At 43.8% G+C, this 20,971-nt stretch overlaps 1 protein-coding gene across 1 annotated transcript in view; it reads right to left on the bottom strand.

Moving 5' to 3' along the window:
• The window catches only part of znf638 (zinc finger protein 638), a 134,453-nt gene that overhangs the window by 21,123 nt on the left and 92,359 nt on the right, over positions 1-20,971 (bottom strand). Inside the window, exons 13-17 of the mRNA XM_052032860.1 lie at positions 17,676-17,816; positions 16,832-16,963; positions 14,890-14,937; positions 13,542-13,679; positions 12,369-12,497 (exon numbers count right to left, since the gene is read on the bottom strand). Of these exons, the coding sequence (XP_051888820.1) occupies positions 12,369-12,497; positions 13,542-13,679; positions 14,890-14,937; positions 16,832-16,963; positions 17,676-17,816 (588 nt within the window). The remainder of the gene's footprint in view (positions 1-12,368; positions 12,498-13,541; positions 13,680-14,889; positions 14,938-16,831; positions 16,964-17,675; positions 17,817-20,971) is intronic.

The raw sequence follows: 20,971 nt of genomic DNA, 5'->3' as shown, positions 1-20,971 counted from the left end.
AATGTAACCTCACTTGGGACTTGGATGAAGAGAAAATTCTACACTCAGGGTTGCGAATCAGGGGAACTCCCTACCCACCCGGCTGTGGATACACAGATGCCGTTAGCCAGAAGAGACAGATTTAAGATGTAAATTGGGAAAAGAACCAGAGGTGGCAATATTTTGGACAAGATCTATGACCTGTAATTTACATGCTGCAAGATCTGCAGAAACATATTTGAGACTAACTTTTAAAATGGAATTTGATATCTGCCAAATTGAAAGGAACGTGCAGGGCAGTGGATACAGACAAGTGTTCAGGCTTTTACCCCAATCTACTGGTTACCATCCTTCAGCATGAAACAATATTCCTGTCAACACTAAATAGCCCCTCAAACTTTCAGTTCTCTTATCACCACAATGCATGCCTTTCTCCTCTGATGTCTTTCCAATAAAATTGCTCTCCAAGGCCGAACAAATTATGAAAGTGGGAGCAGAAACATTGCCAGCTGCTTTCACCGAGAGAACACACAGATAGTTCACGTGGCCCTGTATTCAGTGCTGTGACCTTCTAATGGAGTTTGCCCACCAGCGGTCCTCCAACAGGTCCTAGAGCAGGTACTCAATCTCAGCAGGCATGCAAGTTGACGGGTGATTTTTTAAACAAAAGGGTCCAAATCCCAAATGGGATAAAATGTAGGATGTTAAGATTAAATCTCCTGCATGAATGGTGAACAAACCATGGGTAGAGCTGAAATCAAAAGTGTCAAACATTTCTGCTGTTTGATTCCCAACGTGCAGAGAAATCATTTGTAGAAGTGGGTAACACAGCATTCACTTTTCACACACACAATCTCACGCAGCTGCCTTTCAGTGCCCTGTGCCCCTTGGTCACGGTTCTCTACAACACCCGACTGTGGTGTGAGGCCACTCATGCTGTTTGTTTAGCAGGGATCCTTGGTAACAAGCTTTTCCTCTGACTTTAATTCCAGACAGCTGATTGCAACTGCACAATGTACTCGTTAGTTCTACTTATAAGCAGTAAATTTATCATACCTTCCAGTCATGCAAATAAGCACCAAGTCATATTAACTTCCTAGCAGTAGTTATCTTGTACATCTCTAAAAACAAAGATGGCTTGACACAAGATAAGCAAACTAGCAATCACCATCTGAGCTGGTCATGCACATCAGGTTAAGCTACTATGACATGCTAACCATACCTTGGGTTGCGACCACATCTGTAAGGTCCATTACCAGTGAGACTGGCTCAGTCCTGGTTCCAGTTGGCACTGCTCCAGTCAAGTGAGGAGAGGTAGTTGTCAGGTTTCCCACATGACAGTACCTGCTTTCAGAGGACACCAGATCCGCTGTGGGTCTGATGACTCTCAGGAAGGCTGGCCCAAACCTAGATGGCCTCTAACCTCTGTTGCACACCATCCAACAGTCCTGACCGCTTAATAGCCCCAAGTTTATCAACTACTCATTATTCCCACAGAAGGGAATGCATTCATCAGACAAATGGAAAACAAAATGTACAAGAACTTTTCATGGATCGCATTCTCTCCTGAATATAATTCAATCTCAGTGATTTTGAATCGTCTGTGAGTGTGCAATGTTCCACAGTCGATGCACACTGGAGACAAGGTCATTGTGCCTCGATGTATTCTGATTTTTTCCACCTGAAACTGGTTTTATATCACCGACACCAGAAAAGAAATAGCCTATTTTGTAAATGAATAAAATTATTTGGGAGGAAGGTGGCTGGTGTGAAGGGTCTTCAATACATCGGTGCCAACAACCCGTGACCTCCATCAAAGGTTGCCTCAAGCCTCCAGGGACAGCAGTCTAACCGACAGAAAACCCGCAGTAATGTTGCTCCTGTGCATCATACAACACTGGTGCAAGCCTGTTGTGGATCTTCTCTGGACGATACAAAGAGCACAAATCTAAGCAGCTGAGACACACAAGGCATCATTAACATGCTCACAGTGCTCAGTGTAACCATGCGAGATCTGCACACTATCTGTAGCCACAGGAGCTGCAAAAGTCAGCGGAATTTAGCCTGATCACCATTGCCAAGCTTCGTCCTAATTGTCACTAATGCTTGAGATGCAACGACAGGAGACAGAATGAAAGAACCATACATCAGCCCATCGTACTGCAAAACAGACGTCTTTTAAGATCAGTTTTGAATCAGCTTTTGCCCGCATGTAACCAGAAACACTTGAGATCAGTGGGAACCTGGACTGTCCCAAATGTTGCTCAGCGGCCAAAGGTGGCACTTAAAGGGAGAACTGAGTGAGATGCCTTCTTGTGTGACGTCCCTACCAACTACTGAACTGTTGCCTCAAACAGGTGTGCAAAATCATGTAGCAAAACTGCAAGTGGGTCACATAGGTCTAACTATGGGCCAGATCAACACCACTACAAGGCAGTGCCTTTTAGAAAAAGACATGCTGTCTGTGCAGATGGTGGTACCTCACACTGGATCAGGCACAGCCAAAGTAAGAAGTTGATGGTGCTTCAGGAAGATGAAGCCACTGCCTCAGAGTTCTATTCAATAGAACATGAACAGTTGCTTTAGAAACCACACATTCACATTCTTCAGATCATTTCATACCTTAAATTATAAACTCAGCTAGTTTTAAGTTCAATTGCGTCATTAGTGCAATGGGGTCGCTGGGGTGTGGCAGGAGGAAAAAGCCAGCAAGGACCCACTGCTGTCAATTTTGAATCTATACCAGTGGAACACATCTGCATCTCTAATTAAACAGGAGGAAAAGTGCTCATCTTCCCAACAATAAAATCAATGTGAGATTTCACTTGACACCTACAGATGGTCTGATTAAAAAATACTGTGTGATGCAGGGAGGAAGAGAGTCTTCATTAAACTTACAATGAGAATATAGTTGAAATTTAAACACAAACTACAGATTGATCTCAACAAATGCAATGGTGACTGACTGTGGCACCACCAGAGTGAATCTGCATGAGAAACAAGATCAGGCTGGCCTTCGGCAATAATGTCCACACATTGATGGCTCCATGACCAGGGGGTACGTGACCCTCATCTGCCCAACAATCAAACTCTGCCCCAGCTGCCACTTGGATAAGTCACACCACTGTATCCATCTTCAGGAAGAATATGAAAGAACAAAAAATCTGACAGAGCCGAGTATAACACAACTGTATGAGCATATTCTTTACAGTGGTTCCTACAACCACTGTGCTGGTTGTCACCTCAGGAGCTACAGATATGCCATTTATTGCACTGAACACCCAAGATTCGGTACATAAACCAGATGAACAACATCAGGTTCATCGTGTCAGGGAAATCAGACAAGCAGTGGACACGAGCCAATGTGACATTACACCACTGTATCATTACTACATCTCAGGATCAACAGTCCTAACAGCGCAGACTTAAAGGAGAACGAGGTGCATTTCATAGCTTGAACCTCACTAGCCGTGCCAGAATCTAATATGATTATCCCCCACTCCATTAAATACCGACTAGTCTCAAGTTCCTTCTCATAGAGTCACACAGCACAGAAACAGGCCCTTTGGCCCATCATGTCCATGCTGACATCCAGTCTCCATCTATACCAATTCCATCTTCCTGAACTTGGCTCTCAGCCTTCTCTGCCGGTTAAAGTGTTCATCCACATACTTCTTAAATGTGAGAGTGACTACCTCCCCCCACCCACCCAGGGAGTGTGTTCTAGACTCAAACCACCTTCTAGGTGAAAAAAATTCTTCCTCAGATCTGCTCTAAACCTCCTACCCCTTACTTTAAATCAATGCCCTCTGGCCTCAGACACCTCCGCTGTGGGGAAATGTTTCTATCGATACCACTCTGCAGCTCAATGAGGTATTTCCCTTCCCTCCCACCACCATCAACTTCCTCTGCTCCAAGAAAAACAAACCCAATTTCTCACATTACTGAAACATCCCACACCTCAGACAACATCTGACTGAATCCCCTCCTCTGCACCCACTCCAGTGCAGTCACATCCTTTCTATAGTGTGGTGACCAGAACAGTACTCAATCCTCCAACCTTGGCCTTACCAACATTTTATCAGGTTGTACTGTAACTTCCCTGCTTATTCTAATCCCCGGCTAATGAAGAGTAGTAACCTGTACATCATCTTCAGCACTTTACCTACCTGTGCTGCCACCTTTGGGATCTTCGGACATAGCCCAATGTCCCACCGTTCCTTAATACCCCCCAGGACCCAACCATTGTATGTAGCCCTCCCAGTAAGCCCTCCCAAAGTGCATCGCCTCACACTTAGTAGGATTAAATTCCATCCTGCTGTTGCTCTGCACATCAGTAACACCCTGTAGCCTAAGACAACCCTCCTCACTATCAGCAACACCACCTGTTTTGTGTCAATTGCGAACTTGCTAATCATACCACCTCCATTCATAATCCAAAACCATTACTGTGTTTAACAAACAGCAAGGAGCCCAGCACTGATCCCCTTGACTCACCATAGGTCACAGGCTTCCAATCACACAAATGACTTTCCACCATCACCCTCTGCCTTCTAGAAGTGATTTTTGATCCAATTTGCCAACTTGCTCAGGATCCCATGGGCTCTAACTTTTGCACCAGTCTCCTGTGTGGGACCCTGTCAAAGACCTAGACTACATCAACCACACTGCCCTATCCACATACTTTGTACCTTGGAAAAATTCAACCAAATTGGTCAGACTGGTAACATCACCCATACCTGAATAACTATATGGATAAAAATTCTGCCATACTCCTGCTCACTAAAATAAACCCATCAAACTAACTGCTTCCAGAACCCCTTTACACCGCTTCAACATCCTTCTACAGAAACTTATTCTGTAATTTTATTGCCCTTGAAGAGTCGAAGAAATTTTGTCCGATTTTATCTTTTCACCAAGTCATTTCAGATCTGAATTGTGATGCTGTGAGAAAGGATGTAGGAGCTGCACTTCTATAGCACTTTTCACAACCTTAAGAGCTCCTAAAATGCTCTACCAGTAGTGTGTAGACACCATAGGAAGCACATCAACCATTTGGTCAAAGCAAGATTCTGATGAGCAGCAGAATCCCATGAAAACAACACCAAACAGATCTTTTTAAAAATGTTGGATGAAATTAGTGTCTACAACCTTGCTAAATGTCCCACAGCACTACCTCTCTTTTAGATTCACTCTAAGGCAACATGGGCAGCACTTACAAAGGATGGAATATATCGCAAAGATCATATTTCCTCCACGGCTTTTTAGATATGTACTTCATGTTAACCCCAACCCAACTCAAATAACTGAACGTTACAGACCCATAAAAGGGAAGAAATTTATTGATATACAAGAGACACAGAGTCATACAGCAGGGAAACAGGTCCTTCAGCCCAACCCATCCATGCTGACCAATTTGCCTGCATTTGGCCCATATCCCTCTAAACCTTTTCTATCCAATGTGGCTGTCTAAATGTCTTTTAAATGTTGTAATTGTACCCCCCTTTACCACCTCCTCTGGCAGCTCACTCCACATACCCGGCACCCTGCGTGAAAAACTTGCCCCTCTGGTCCGTTTTAAATCTCTCACCTTAAACCTACGGCCTCTAGTTTTAGACTCCCCCACCCTGGGAACAAGACTGTGACCATCCACCTTATGATTTTATAAACCTCTAAAGTCAACCTCAACCTCCTACGTTCCAGAGAAAAAAGCCTCATTGTGATTGTTGTGAATATTGTGATTATGCCACTAAACTAACAAGTCAAAGGACCTCCAGTTCAAAATCTCATCACGGAAAGTTGTGAAACTGAATTCCTGAACATCCTGAAAGGTGCAATCAAGCTCCAAAAGTAAATGTCCATCAGAAACAGGAACCCATTATTATTACCCAGCCGGGCCGACATTGATATTAGACCCACACTACCCAGGTTAACTCTTACAGCAGCACTGCAACTCATTATCTGCCCAGCATCATTTTCCTACAACACGGAGGCATTGGCAATAAACACGGTCTTGCCTGCGTTGCCAAACACGTGAAAATTTCACACAGCGTTCTCCTCCCACAAACAGCAGAAAATAAGACTGATCATTATCACATACATGCTCAGTAAGACCACCTTTAAGTCCAGAAAGTGCCACCAAGTTAGACAAACCAAACATCAGTGAAAGCAAGACGAATTAGAGCAACTATTGTCTAAGGTGGTTGTTTATTTTTGAACCATTTGGAACTAAAATGTACAATAATGCAAATTCTGAAAAGAAGCAGCATATCCCATAACGCACATTGTCAACTGTCAAGAAACAATTACTGCTGCAATTATAAGGGACTAATCAGCCTATCAATTCAAAAGAATTGAAGTTCACAACTAACATTACTATCTTTTGGCGTGTTGAGTACCGCCTGTACTAACTACTGAGACCCCTGTTTATTAGACAGGATAAAGGTTAGATTGTAAAAAGCTTGAGCAGAGTGTTCTTTTGCAGAGCTCTGGTTCGTCACAGAACGTATATGGGTTTTGCGAGTTCCCATCTTCACTGCTGTAAGAGCCTCATCTACGAGCCTTTTTCCCTGAGGAAAGGAAAACACAGACAGATGACTGGGGGAAGGAACTTTGCTCAACACTGCATTCCAGGAGAAGAGGTTTACCATAGTGAGATATGTGTGATAACCCCGTTTTCTCACGTACAATGTTGCAGGATGTTTACACTTTGGCAGCCAGAGCCAGGCCTGTGCTGGTCAGTCTGCAAAGGCAGCAGTCTGCATCAAGTGTCAACATCAAGTACTTCCAGGCCAGTTATCAGTTTGTTAGACACAGAGAAAAGCTCCCTTCACTCTGTCCCAACACAAGCGAGCACTTAGTGCAGTGTGATAGATCCACTGCTCACCAGCTGTTTCAGAGGCACCTCTGATTGAGACTGTCCCATTCTGGAATATAGCGGCCCATGGACACACTGGAACCTGGACTGAGAATGCTAGGTATTGCTTTAGGACCATTCCAACCATCAGAGAGAGGAGACTTTCATCAACTCAGTCAGGGTTGCAGAGAAGCATGGGTCCCAAAAATGGAAGTGGTTTCAATTCAACATTCCATCTGGTCCTCAGAACCGCCAGCTCAAAGGGCAGAGCTGTTGTGAGGTCAGTGGTTTGTTGCCAGTCATTTGTTGGAAAGAACCCTTGTGTTCTGCAGTATGATATAGGCAAGTTGGAAGCAGAGAAAATGCAAACATGGCACATGAACAGGGTTTGATGTCAGCTAATGCCACGTGGGCCTTCCCACTGAATCCAACAGTGCGGTCTACATACGATAATAATGAAACAACTCTAGGTTGAGATGATAAGACCTAGACACACTACTAAGAACAGTTACGCTCCTGGAATCTGCAAGTGGGGCACTTACTAAGAACAAATGGCACCATTTTCTAGTCATACCCAGTTGTGTAGAAACCCTTCCAGGCAAAAAGTTATGGAGGTAATGATAGATCTCTGCCAAAATTAACTTCAATAGGGTTGCTGAGTTTAACAATTGTCTTTAATAACAACCGAGAGATGTAGGTACTGGGATACCAAAGATTTTCCTGTTCAGGCAAGTGCCAGCAGAGAATATGTTTAGATACAGAATAGTGTTCTCACTACACTGCTGCAAACACTGCCAAGGACAGATTCAACTTGGAGGAAGATGCAGAGCAAACACCCTCTTCACTGTCCTATCAAAGTTTCCGCAGCCACTACGAGTAAGGTACAGAGTAAAGCTTTGAGCTGCCTGCTTTGTGCATGTCATTCCTCAGGTTTCTAAGATAGACAACCCAAAGTTAATACACCAAATAAGTGTCAGACTTGTACCGTGAACATGTGCCCACAACGAATGGGACTGCCCAAGAATAGGGTACTTAGAACTTGCAGACTAAAGAACTTTCACCCCTCTAGTCTTGTCTGGGGTGTAACCCAAGTTGGCATCTCACTGCACCAACACATTCTTGTAATTTAAAAGCAGTTTTGTTTTCAAAGACTACAATGCACCACTCATCGAAAACTAACAGATCTCTCAAATCCACCAAAGGCCTGCAGCAGTAGCTCCACTAACTACAAATTCACACTGCAATAGTTGTGTATAATCAACCAAATAAAGACCCATCTAGTTTGAAATGACTTCACTACCCATGGGAAAGAGGGGGAAAAATAGGAAACGTAAAAAACCTTCTGGAGCTCCTGACATCATCACCCTGACATCAGCTCCTGACATAATCAACTCTCTTACATTCTGTAAGACCCACTAAGTTTTTGCAGTATTTGTCTGTTTTCTGCTCTCCAACATCTGTAGTATTTTGTTTTGTATTCTTAACATCCTATTTGGTTTGCTGGTAATCCACTTCAAAGTTGGACAGAACAAGATTAAGTTGGTCGGAGAAGATACTACCTCATCATTCCTTTTTTTTTGCTCTATTGATTGTGTGATTTATAGTAATTATTTCATCGCTGCACTGTACTGCTCCCACAAAACAACACATTTCACATCATATAATCAATGATAATAAATCTGAATCTGATTAGTATTTAGAATTTTTGCAGGCAACAGTAAAAATACTTGCACCTTTGATCTTTAAGGATATGGTGGGACATCCTACAGTGGAATAAGGGCACAGCAGTGATGCTTAACAACACTTCATCTCACTGTCTGTGTATGTGAACTGTAGAGCACCCGAGGACATGGAAGAGTCATTACTGGAGAAAGAAGTGTGTGTGTGAACAATGGGAAGGGAAACTTGAACAAGTGAGTAATCAACAGATCCAAAACCATTAGTAGATAAATTCAAAAGGGCTAATAACATCTGGGGTTTTACAAACAACACCAAAAAAGAATAAAAGTGGCAATAATTAATGAATATAAAGCCAAAGATACCCTGGGTGCAGAGAGGACAACTTTGGAAACCTTTGTGGGCAGACCATGTGGATTTTCTAGGACGATGCCAGGGCTCACAAACTACAGTTAGAGGAGGAACTGGAGGTATTTGCACTGGAACTGAGCAGTCTAAGAGTGTTCTTGAATTACAAAGAGTTTTGATACAGTGATTACAAAAAGACCACTTCCTCTGAGTGGGGAGTCAATAACAAGAAATCATTAACTTACAATTGCCACAAAGAGGAGGAGGATGGGGGTTTGGAAAAGTTTAAACTTTGAGTAGGATGGAATACTTTTCCACAGAGTGGTTGAAGCAAAGGTCATTTCATTTCCAAGTTCACCTTTGGAATCCAGCTAACATTTTGGTAAATTTACACTGATTCCTCCAAAATCAATTTTTCCTTTCTAAGGTGTGGTGCCCAAACTGCTTAGTGCATTATCTTCTACAAAATATGCAATACCCTACACAGCTTACAAATCCAAATCAGCTTTCTATGGTCATCTGAAAATGTACAAGGTTTTCAGGTAATCTAACCTTAATTATAGACCTTAGTAATTTCCTGACAGCAGATGCTGGTAATGGTTAAAACGGATATCAGAGGAAAATTTACAGCACTAACGATATAGTGCAGCATCCTCCCAGAATAGTGAGGGAGGATACTAACAAAAGATAGTGGAGGTACTAACCAGAATTATAAGTATTTATAGTTCTTTTAAGGCAGTTTGTTGGTGTGCATAGAAAGTTTACATGGAGTAAATGTGGAGAAATTCTCAAATAGCCATGGGACCATTACTAAAGGACACAGATTTAAGACTGTTAAAAGCAGGTGACATGGATAACTTTTTTTTAAATGCAGCTGCTGTTGTGACCTGGAATGCCTGCCGGAAAGACTGTGGGCTTGCGTATGCGCACGCATGCATGTTGGGGGATGTAGAAATAGATTTAATAACAGCATTTAAAAGGGCAGTGGAGTGAATGCTTGAAAATTACATATTTATAGTTAACTAGTGAGACACGGGCTTAAATTTTTAAGCAGTTGTCCAGCTTAACTGTGAAATGAATACCAGCAATACTCTGGGAAAAGAAAATGACCTTGATATAATTTAGACCATTCTTGGTGCTCTAATGAAGCACAACCGACAAGATGCTTACAAGCTCAATCTAGCACCCAATTCCTCAAATTAAACAAAATGAGATTAAAATCTAAACGTTACTGTAGCTACAAACACTTTCATTGAAACTGAGCTCAGAGCTTAAAAGACAAGTCTACAAGGCACTATCACTGACATCATCCTCCAGTGGCCAAATACTAATTTTTACTTCTAAAGATTCAATATTGAACGCATTTGGTACCTGAAAAACCTAAGAATGTCCTTCCTGGTGTAATCAGTACCTGTGAGACATGAATTTGAAAGCATTAAGCCAAGAGTTCATAAGAAAGAACCTGCCAGGGAATGTGCTTACCACAGAGAGCTACCTGCTCCAATAACTTGCAGTTCTCTTCCATTGAGAACTGAGAGCCACATCTGGAGGAGTTTCTTTTGCAATAAGTTAGGAAAAGGGAATCAAAAGGAAATCAAGAGCCCAAGTCGGGAAATTCACAAGCTAAATCTTTAATACCTTTAGCTTGACGGGGCTTACCACGAGTCGCAAATCGGGGCCATGCATCTGTGGGTGGAGGTTTCCTTTTCTGTGGCTTCGGCATAAACGAGCACAAGTTCTTTGCAGCTGCTGGCTTGTGCTGCTTTTGCTTCGCTGCCAACATGCGGCATGTCAGATCATCCAAAAAATGTGGCCCTAACAAATCTGCAGTGGACAGATTGGGAAAGTCCAAAGGACTGGGAGCAATTTTTGTCATGCCAGTTGTCTGCAACAGCCTATCAGACCTCAACTCAGAAAGGAAAGCGTGGGTCTGCCCAGCTAAAACTACCGCCAGACGACATGCAGTGATCACGGAGAGCAACTTCTCCTTCAGCTGGTCAGGAGAGAGGGAATCAAGATCACCCTTCAACTTGTCCAGCTCAAAATTCTGCGCAGCTAAAATGAGAGGGCTTACACTTTCAGTCACCCTCCACTGGATGGAACGGGTTGCTTCTACCACCCCTAACAACTTGTCCAGCTCCTGTTTGGTGGAGACCACACCCTTCGAGGCAAGGAGATCAAATATTGATTGGTTAACCTCAGGAGCAACAACAGCAGGGACATCAGGAATGCCAACATGGAATCGGAGACGGTTCTGGTGTTCCACACTCAGCGGAAGACGAAATGCCAAGGGCAAGAGAATGTGGCATTCCAGTGGCGTCTCTTGATAGATCATAGATTTCCAGAAGTTCCTGTCGTCAAGAGAAGCCTTCAAGGGCCCACCAGCCCAATGAAGGAGCTCAGATGACCATTTTGCCCTTGTGCCAGACAGAATAGTCTCAAATGTGGACTTCTCCGAAACTGCTGACACGGTTTGAGGTGTTGGCTTAGCATGGGGAAGTGGCATGAACTGTATAGGGTTTCTAGAGCGTCCCCACCAAGGATTTGGCTCCTTGTTGACTGACTGTGCGCCACCCCCCGAGCTAGGTTCTACACTCGGTTGTGAATTTGGACCCTGCAGAGCTTTCCTTTGAGGGTTGTTCAATCGGAGTTGTGGAACTGGACGAGAATCAAAGCGAAACCCAGTTGGACTGTCACTGGTGAAGTCAAGCTGCAATGAAGATAACAAATTAAAAATGTCAGAGTCTTACTGGCTGTGACCAAAATGGCAAAGAAATGGAAAGCTCTACTTACGGAAGTATCAAGGGGTAAACCTGCAGAGGCTAATGAGGAAAGAGTCTAGTTTACAACCTGCCCAATTCCCAGTGTCTGAGGAGGAGGAGGAAGAGGAAGCGGAGGAATAACCTCTCGACTCTTAAGGACGACATTTCCCCAAGAATCACTTTCAGAGATACGTTCTTCCCCACAGACAATCACCCAATTGGACTACCCAACTGACTCCTCAGATCAGCAGTACATCCACATTTACCTTCTCAAAGACAAAAGTGCAACATCATCAGATGCTTGCTTAGTAAGTTGAAACAGGATTTTAAAAAAATATACACGTACAACAAATTATAGACATGAGAAATCTTTACACCAGGCAACAGCCATAAGAAGCTTCTCACTTGGAAGCAGCTTACTTTGGCAACTGGGTACTGCGTACACATATATAAGCCTACCTAGAATGGCTTGGAGATTGGAAATGGCTGGTCACCATCAAGTCTACCTACAGCAGTTGGTCACACACCCATGTACGTACACACTGTCATATATTAACAGTCTGGAGTGACAAAGGGACATTCAGTCCACCAATCCACTCCATTCAGTTCAATTATCCTATCTAAATCGCATTGACTTGCCAACTCCTGCACTTCAATGATGTTCTTCACACAACTCGTTGAAAATAAAATCCAACCCCCGTCTGGACCGTTATGAACCACACATGAAGAACACCTCGACCACATACCTCTGGCTGAATTGCTGCATGAGGAGACAAAGAAAATTCCAGAGTTTTTCCGTGGAAGTCATGCGGAATTTCTCTGAAAAAACTGCACATGGATGCAGCAGCATTCCCATTCTCCAAGTGTAGAAGAACCTGCAGCAATCACAGCACACAAGTTAAACTGTGTTGACCAGAAGCAAATTTGACCATTAACAATTCTCTATCCAACATTTCTCAAGTATCGCTTTATACCCCAGCACTACAACATGGCCTCCTCATTCTTTATATCCCGTCCTTAGTGAGTTACCAGGGCAGTGGCTACGCTCACACATTTTTCAGCACTGCTCAGTGGGTAAGGATCACAAGCAGGAACCATTTTCCCTCCTTAAATCAGGTACACACAGACAAGTCTTGACAATGTGCCTAACACTGGCTGTGATTAGCATTCAGCACAAACCAGGTGTTTGAACTAGGCCTTTGATTCAACCCCAAAGGCCAGCAGGGAAGCTCAGGCAATTTTCTTGCAGTTACAAAACTGTATAGAATTTGCTAAAAGGTAAATAGGCTTACTTCTCCCAATGACAATCATTAGCATGACTGCATACAAGGCTATGACAAGAAATTTTGCTATGTGGTACTGAAAACTGCAATCCTCAACACATCCTCAAATTTATACCTACATAAAGAGCCTCCAATTGACCGTACGGATTGACTCCAGTTCCATCTGAAATAAGTGAGGGCTGACTATTCACACTTGGCATCGCATGTGACACACTCCATATCCACCTAGAAATCTGCGTGTGCAATGTTTCCACCGTCTGATGTGAAAATGAATAGGATCATCCCCAAAGGGACTAACCGCTTACCTAAATTTAGCCCAGGCGGGCAACAGCCAAGTGTCCCAGAAGAGGCCACAGGAACATAGCTGACGTTAACCATCAAAAGATTACACAAGAGCCAAACTCTGGCAACCAGACTCTGGTAATGAGTTAGGCTGGCTGGTCAATCAACAGCACCCCGAGTACTACCAACCTGCTTGGCTCAGTACTGGAAGAGTCAGCCTACCGCAGCACACTGACTCATCAGTAACATTTTGTACGCCCATACAGCCAAGAGACCTGTCCAACTTGCACAACCCCCAATAAGGAGTGGACAAAACAAATGCACCACAAACCATGTAGCCTCAGAGATATTTACCTTGTTGTGTGGTTTCAAGAACATTGAATCTTTCACTCTTCCAAATCGAAAAGCAACACAAAGGATGTCAACTTCCGTATAGCCATCCTCAGGGAGATTGCTTATGTGAACTAAATGGTCATATATAGTGCACCCATCCTATGTGAAGAGAACGAGGAGACCAAGGAAATAAAACAAGGTAATAATCAAGAGATGGAGAGTAACACTGTGCAGTCACAATACAGCTTGTGTCTGGAATTTCAAGCAATGAGAGGAGTCAGTTTTTGCTGCCTACCTACTGAAGTTTTCCACTTGGAGGGCTGAAAGCTTCAAGTTCCTAGGAGTGAACTTCACAAATAGCCCGTCCTAGTCCAACCACGGAGACACCACGGCCAAGAAAGCTCACCAGCGCCTCTACTTCCTCAGGAGGCTAGAAATTTGCTATGTTCCCTTTTGAGCCTCGCCAATTTTTATCAATGCACCACAGAAAGCATCCTATCTGGATGCAGCACGACTTGGTATGGCAACTGTTCTGCCCAGTACCACAAGAAATTGCAGAGAGTTGTGGACACAGCCCAGCACATCACAGAAACCAGCTTTCCCTCCATGGACTCTGTCTACACTTCTCGCTGCCTCAGTAAAGCAGCCAGCATAATCAAAAACCCCACCCACCCCGAACATTCTCTCTTCTCCCCCCTCCCATCGGGCAGAAGATACAAAAGCCTGAAAGCACGTACCAGCAGGCTCAAGGACAGCTTCTATCCCGCTGTTATAAGACTATTGAATGGCTCCCTAGTAGAATAAAATAGACTCTTGACCTCACAATCTACCTCGTTATGACTTTGCACCTTACTGTCTGCCTGCACTGCACTTTCTCTGTAACTGTAACACTTTATTCTGCATTCTGTTACTGTTTTCCCTTGCACTACCTCAATGCACTGATGTGCTGAAATGATCTGCATGGACAGCATGCAGAACAGAGTTTCTCACTGTACCTCGGTACGTGACAACAATGCACCAATTTACCAGCTGTCTACTGCCACAGCACAGTTCCAACACCTGCAGCAGCATTCTGACCGTGCTTCATGTGCAAACTTAAACAGTGCCCAGTGCAAGAATTTGTCTGCAGAGGACATCACAGCCAATCCCCACCCCACCCTCACTTTCCAAACAGGGCCATTGACTCATAATCGGGCACGTTACTCACACAGGTTATTTCCCTTCTCACCTCTCATCCCACCTGTTGTGGGATTTCTCCCTTGGCATGACACAGGAAAGCCACTTATAATCTTTTATGGTGACCGAAGTAATGGAACATACATCTCAAGAGCCAGTCCCTTCCCACTGAAAATATCCACAAGGTACTTACATCTGGTTTAAACCCTGATTCTTCAATCATGTCCTTAAATATAACTTCCTAAAGACAGAAGAGATAATTGATTGTTAGTACACTGTAACTGTAACTAGAGGCTGATCAATTGCACTCGCCACAAACCTAGCAAATTGTTTAATAATTACTTTCACAATGCAAATATTTCTCTTCCCTTTGATACAGTCATACAGCAGGGAAACAGGCCCTTTGGTCCAGCTGGTATGCTGACAAAGACACCCATCCAAGCTAGTCCCATTTGCCCATGTTTGGTCCATATCCCTTGAAACCTTTCCTATCCATGTACCTGTCCAAGTACCTTTTCAACGTTGTTAATGTACCTGCCTCAACCACTTCCTCTGGCAGCTCATTCTTCACACAGACAACCCTCTGTGTGAAAAAGCTGCCCTTCATATTCCTATTAAATCTCTCACCCTAAACCTATGCCCTCTATTTCTTGATTCCTCAACCCTGGGAAAAAGACTGTGTGCATTCACCCTGTCTGTGCCCCTCATGAACTTAAACACCACTTTGTGATCACCCCTCATTCTCCTACCCTCCAATGAATGAAGTCCTACTCTGCTCAACCTCTATTCACAACTCAGATCCTTGACTCCCAGCGTCATCCTTGTAAATCTCCTCTCTCTCCAGCTTAATGGCATCTTTCTTAGAGCAGGCAACAAAAACTGAACACAACATTGCAAATGTGGCTTCCCCAATGTCTTGTAGAACTGCAACATAACCTGCCGAGTTCTATACTCAATGCCCTGACTGATGAAGGCCAGCATGTCACAAGCCTTCTTCACCACCCTGTCTACCTGCAACGTCACTTTCAGGAAACCATGTACTTATACTCCTAGTCCCTACAACACTGCCCAGGGCCCTACCGTTCACTGTGAAAGCCCTACCCTCATTTGTCTTTGCAAAATGCAACACCTCGCATTTATTTGAATTAAACTCCGTTTGCCATTCCTCGGCCCACTTACCCTGATGATCAAGATCCCTCTGGAAATCCTGAAAACCGTTTTCACTGTCAACACCACCACCTATTTTAGTGTCATCCGCACCCTCCCCTGAAAGTTGCAGGATGAAACTGGAGACAAAAAATTCTGCAGATGCTGGAATCTAGAGCAACACACACAAAATGCTGGAGGAACTCAGCAGGTCAGGCAGCAAACAGTCGACGTTTCAGGCTGGGACCCTTCATCAGGACTGGAAGGAACGAGGGCAGAAGCCGGAATAAGAAGGTGGGGGAGAGAGAGAAGCAGAACTGGCAGGTGACAGGCGAGTGCAGGAGGGGGAAGAGAAGGGGTGGGGGGGGCCACAGGAATGAGGGAAAACAAAGGGGGTGGGGGAGGGGAGGGGCAACCTGATGAACTCAACATCGATTACTCTAACTTCCAGTAACCCCTCCCCTCCTTCCTCCCCCCGTTCTCCCTCATTCCTGTGGCCCCCTCACCCATTCTCTTTCCCCTTCCCCACCCTCGTGACCTGCCCATCTATTTCCCACCTCCTTCCCTTTATTCCACGGTCCACTGCCCTCTCCTACCGGATTCCTCCTCCTTCAGCCCTTTGCCTCTTCTACCCATCACCTCTCAGCTTCTGCCCTCACTCCCTTTCACCTCTCCCCCACCCACCTACCTTCCCCCCCACCTGTCAGCCCGTGCTCCCCCCCCTCCCCCCACCTTCTTATTCTGGCTTCTGCCCTCTTTCTTTCCAGTCCTGATGAAGGGTCTCGACCCAAGAGGTCAACTGTTTATTTCCCTCCACAGATGCTGTCTGACCTGCCGAGTTCCTCCAGCGTTTTGGATGAAACTGGAGTGTGCCAGTGGTACCAGTTTTATTTGTGATTTTACACCAACTTCAATGTCAAAGTCATGAGCTGCCAATTAATGATCATCCCTCTGTGAGCTACTGACAGACATTTCTTTGGTTCCCTTACCATGTCACTCAGATCCACATACTGATGTAGGATTTCCATACTGATAGCATTTCCTTTCAGCTTGATCGTCGAAAGGCTGTAGAACTCCACCATTTTTGTCGCTGCTTTCATGCAAGCCATTTCCAGGTATGCCTTACAAGTGAAATAACATGTTTTAGCAAGAGGAGATTGGTGATGTAGTACAGCAGAAAATGTAACATGGAACTTAATTCATTGCTTCAAATTGCCCCCATATTTCTGTAATTGCTTTCTCAATTCATCTTACTGAACCCCTTTATCATTTAAACACTACGAGTAGATCACACCTCAGCCTTCCAAACTCTACGAAGTAAAACTTCACACGTACAATATTATTCTGGCATATTTCACTGTAATCTCTCCCAAGCCAAAATATCTGCTTCCGTGCTGTTGTGCACTCAACTGGTCTGCTTAAATTTATAACTTCCTGCTTCCATGTTACTTGCTAACTTTGCCTTGGAATGACTGAAACTTGGACATTCTTCAATTAAATTGTTAGTCTACATGACAAAGATGAGACACTGGTGTACTAGAATAATTTCTTTGTGGAGTTCAATACTCATCTTTCTTACACCCTCAACCTAATGTATGTAATTCCTGCAATACCCACAGGATTGCACAGAAGAACCTGAAAGTAGTCATTTATTCAGTCTCTTCTGACAACAGACAATGTTAACCAAGTCAGAAGAGGAGAGGCTGAGACTGGAGAAGGCACAAGGGCTAAATGAAAGTGTTGATGAACAGGAAAGGGGAAAGGACACCTGAACAATGTTAAAAATCCCAGCAAAAACAGCACACGTACATCGAGTACTTGGCCAACACTCACCTGGTTCTTGGAGAATGTGATAACGATGTTCAGCACTTGTCCAAAGGGCTTTGCCAGCCTTTTCAGGTCTTCCTCTGTGTATCCTTTAGCTGGAAGGTTGTTAATTCGAATAACCCTACCTTTATCGTTTAGGGAAACATCCTACAAAGCAAAGGAAAACCTTTGAAACTAACAATCTTTTTGGGGTGCAAGAAGTCAGAGGTATCACATTTAAGTTAAGGCAAAATACCAGTAAAATATCATACGTTATGGCTCAAAGTAGCAAAATGCAAATCACAATATTCATGCAAGGCTGGACACATGCTGGAGTTCTAATGGTATCAAACTCTTTCAGATATCAAATAGGCTGCAAGAAAGAGGCTTGCAGATGACACGAAAATTGGTGTTGTAGTTAGTGAGGTTGGTAGTCTTAGGCTTGAGAATGATATTGATCAGCTGGTAAGGTGGGCAGGCAATGGCAGATAGAATTTAATTCTTATGAATACAAGGTGATGCATTTTGAAGGGTCAAATAAGGGTTGGAAATATATCATGAATGATAGGGCCCTAGGAAGCATTGGTGTACAAGTCCCAAGGTCCTTGAAGGTGCCAGCACAGGTAGATAGAAGGCATATAAGATGCTTGCCTTCATTAGCTGGGGCATGGAGTATTAGAGCAGGGAGGTCTTGGTACAACTTCACAAAATATTGGTCATGTCACAGCTAGAGTACCGTGTGCAGTTCTGGCCACCACACTATAGGAGGGATGTGGGTACAGAGGAGATTCACCAGGATGTTGCTGGGGATGAAATGTTTCAGTTATAAGACTGGAGCAGCTGGGTTTATTTTCCTTGGAACAGTGGAAGCAGAGGCGCTCCTGATAAGGGTGTCTAAAATTATGAGGGGGATAAATAGGTTAAAACAAAATTCCCCATGGTCGAGGTGTCTAAGACCAGAGGGCATTGGTTTAAGGTGAGGACAAAAACTTTTAGAGGGGATCTGTGGATGAATTGTTTGATTTAGGTGGTGTTTGGAATCTGGATCGCACTGCCAGGAAGGTGGTGGAGCAGAGACTAACAACATTTAATAAACATCTGGATGAGGACAAACTGCCATGGCATAGTAGGCTATAGACAAGTAATGATAAATGGGATTAGTACAGATGGTTGATACAGAATGGTGGGCCGAAGGGCCTGTTTCTGTGCTTTTTAACTCTGTGGCTCTAAGATATCTTTATTAGTCACATGTACATCGAAACACACAGCGAAATGCATCTTCTGCGTAGAGTATTCTGGGGGCAGCCCGTAAGTGTCGCCACGCTTCTGACGCCAACATAGCATGCCCACAACTTCCTAACCCGTAAGTCTTTGGAATGTGGGAGGAAACTGGAGCACCCGGACGAAACCCACGCAAATACGGGGAGAATGTACAAACTCCTTACAGTCAGTGGCCAGAATTGAACCTGGGTCACTGGCGCTGTAATAGTATTACGCTAACTGCTACACTACCGTGCCTGCCTTTCAGATTTTAAGTCTACCTTAATTAAAAAAAAAATCACATAGCTCTTCATTTGCACTTATATCTTCTACAATTTCCTCAACACTGCGACCCAGTAGACTGTAGCTGCTGGGCACCAACCAGACATCTTCAGTCCCACTCAAAAGCCTTCCGTTTTACAGTCTGATCCTACAACTAAGTGCTTGGCTTTCAATGGCCAGCCTCACAAAGGATGTATTGTAGGGAGCAGCACAAATTTTGCACTAAGCTGTGCTGTTCACATCATGTAACATATAGATAACCTAAATTAAGGATGGAATATACTGGGGTTCAGTTGTTATACTTCAGCATGCCACTGCTCCAGTAAGATCATAATTTAAGAATTCTCAACTGAAAATGCTGGAAGCGCACAAAGGGTCAGGGAGCACCCATGGAAAAGATAAGACAAGACATCTTTATTAGTCACATGTACATCGAAACACACAGTGAAATATGTGTTCTGCGTAGTGTTCTGGGGGCAGCCCGCAATTCTCTTCCTCTGTTCAGATGCTGCGTGGCCTGCTGAGCATTTTCTGTTTTTATTTCAGCCTTCTAGCATCTGCAGTTTCTGGTTTTCTTTATAAATTCTGCATCACCGTGCCACCTTCAATGTTTGCCATGTTCTGCCGATCTTTGCTATTTGGGTTCAGACTGAGGAAACTCTTCTCTTGGGTTAAGATAATGAACTTTATTACATGGTTGAAATTTAAATAAAGAATGGATTAAAATGGAAAAAGATATTTATTTATTAGTCATATGTACATCGAAACACACAGTGAAATCGAGTTATACAGCACAGAAACAGGCCTTTGGCCCAATTTGTCCATGCCCACCAAGAGGTCTGTCTGAGCTCGTCCCATTTGTCTGCGTTTGACCTATATCCTTCTAAATTTTTTCTATCCATGTACCATTCCAAATGTTTTATAAACATTGTAACTGTACCTGCCTCTACCACATCCTCTGGCAGCTCGTTCCATATCCCCACCACCCTCAGTTGCCCCACAGTCCCCTTTAAATCAATCTCTCTCACTTTGAATCTATATTCTCTAGTTTTAGACTCTCCTAACCTGGGAAAAAAGACTGTGGCCATCCAACTTATCTATGCCTCTCATGACTTTATGAACCTCTATAAGGTCACCTGTCAGCATCCTATGCTCCAGGGAAAACAGTCCCAGCCTTTCCGTATAACTCAAGCTATCCAGTCCCGGTAACATTCTTGTGAATCTTTTCTGCACCCTTTTCAGCTTAAGGACATCCTTCCTACAGCTATGGAAAAGGCATTGAAACATTCATTTTGTTTCTCTGTTCGGAGATGCTGCCTGGCCTGCTGAGCATTTCCAGAACTGAACACAATGCTCCAAGTGCAGTCTCACTAATGACTTGTACAGTTGCAACATGATGTCCCAGCTCTTGTACTCAATGCCCTGACCGATGAAGGCAAACGTGCCAAACACATTCTTTACCACCTTGTCTACCTGTGTCTTCACTTTCCGTGAATTATGTACCTTTACCCCTAGGTCTTCCTGCTCCACAACACTCTGCAGGGCCCCACCATTTACTGTACAAGTCCTGCCCGAGTTTAACAGATTAAAATGCAACATCTTGCTCTTGTTCGAGTTAAATTCCATCTGCCATTCCTTGGCCTACTTCCCCAGTTTATCTAGATCGTAATCTTAAATAACCTTCTTCACTGTTCACTACACCACCAATTTTGGTGTCATCAGCAAACTTACTAACCATGTTAATGACATTGTCATCCAAATCGTTAACATAGATGACAAAC

This window comes from Pristis pectinata, chromosome 2, assembly GCF_009764475.1.
Source record: "Pristis pectinata isolate sPriPec2 chromosome 2, sPriPec2.1.pri, whole genome shotgun sequence".
Lineage (NCBI taxonomy): Eukaryota > Metazoa > Chordata > Chondrichthyes > Rhinopristiformes > Pristidae > Pristis > Pristis pectinata.
This window is presented reverse-complemented; position numbering and strand designations above follow the sequence as displayed.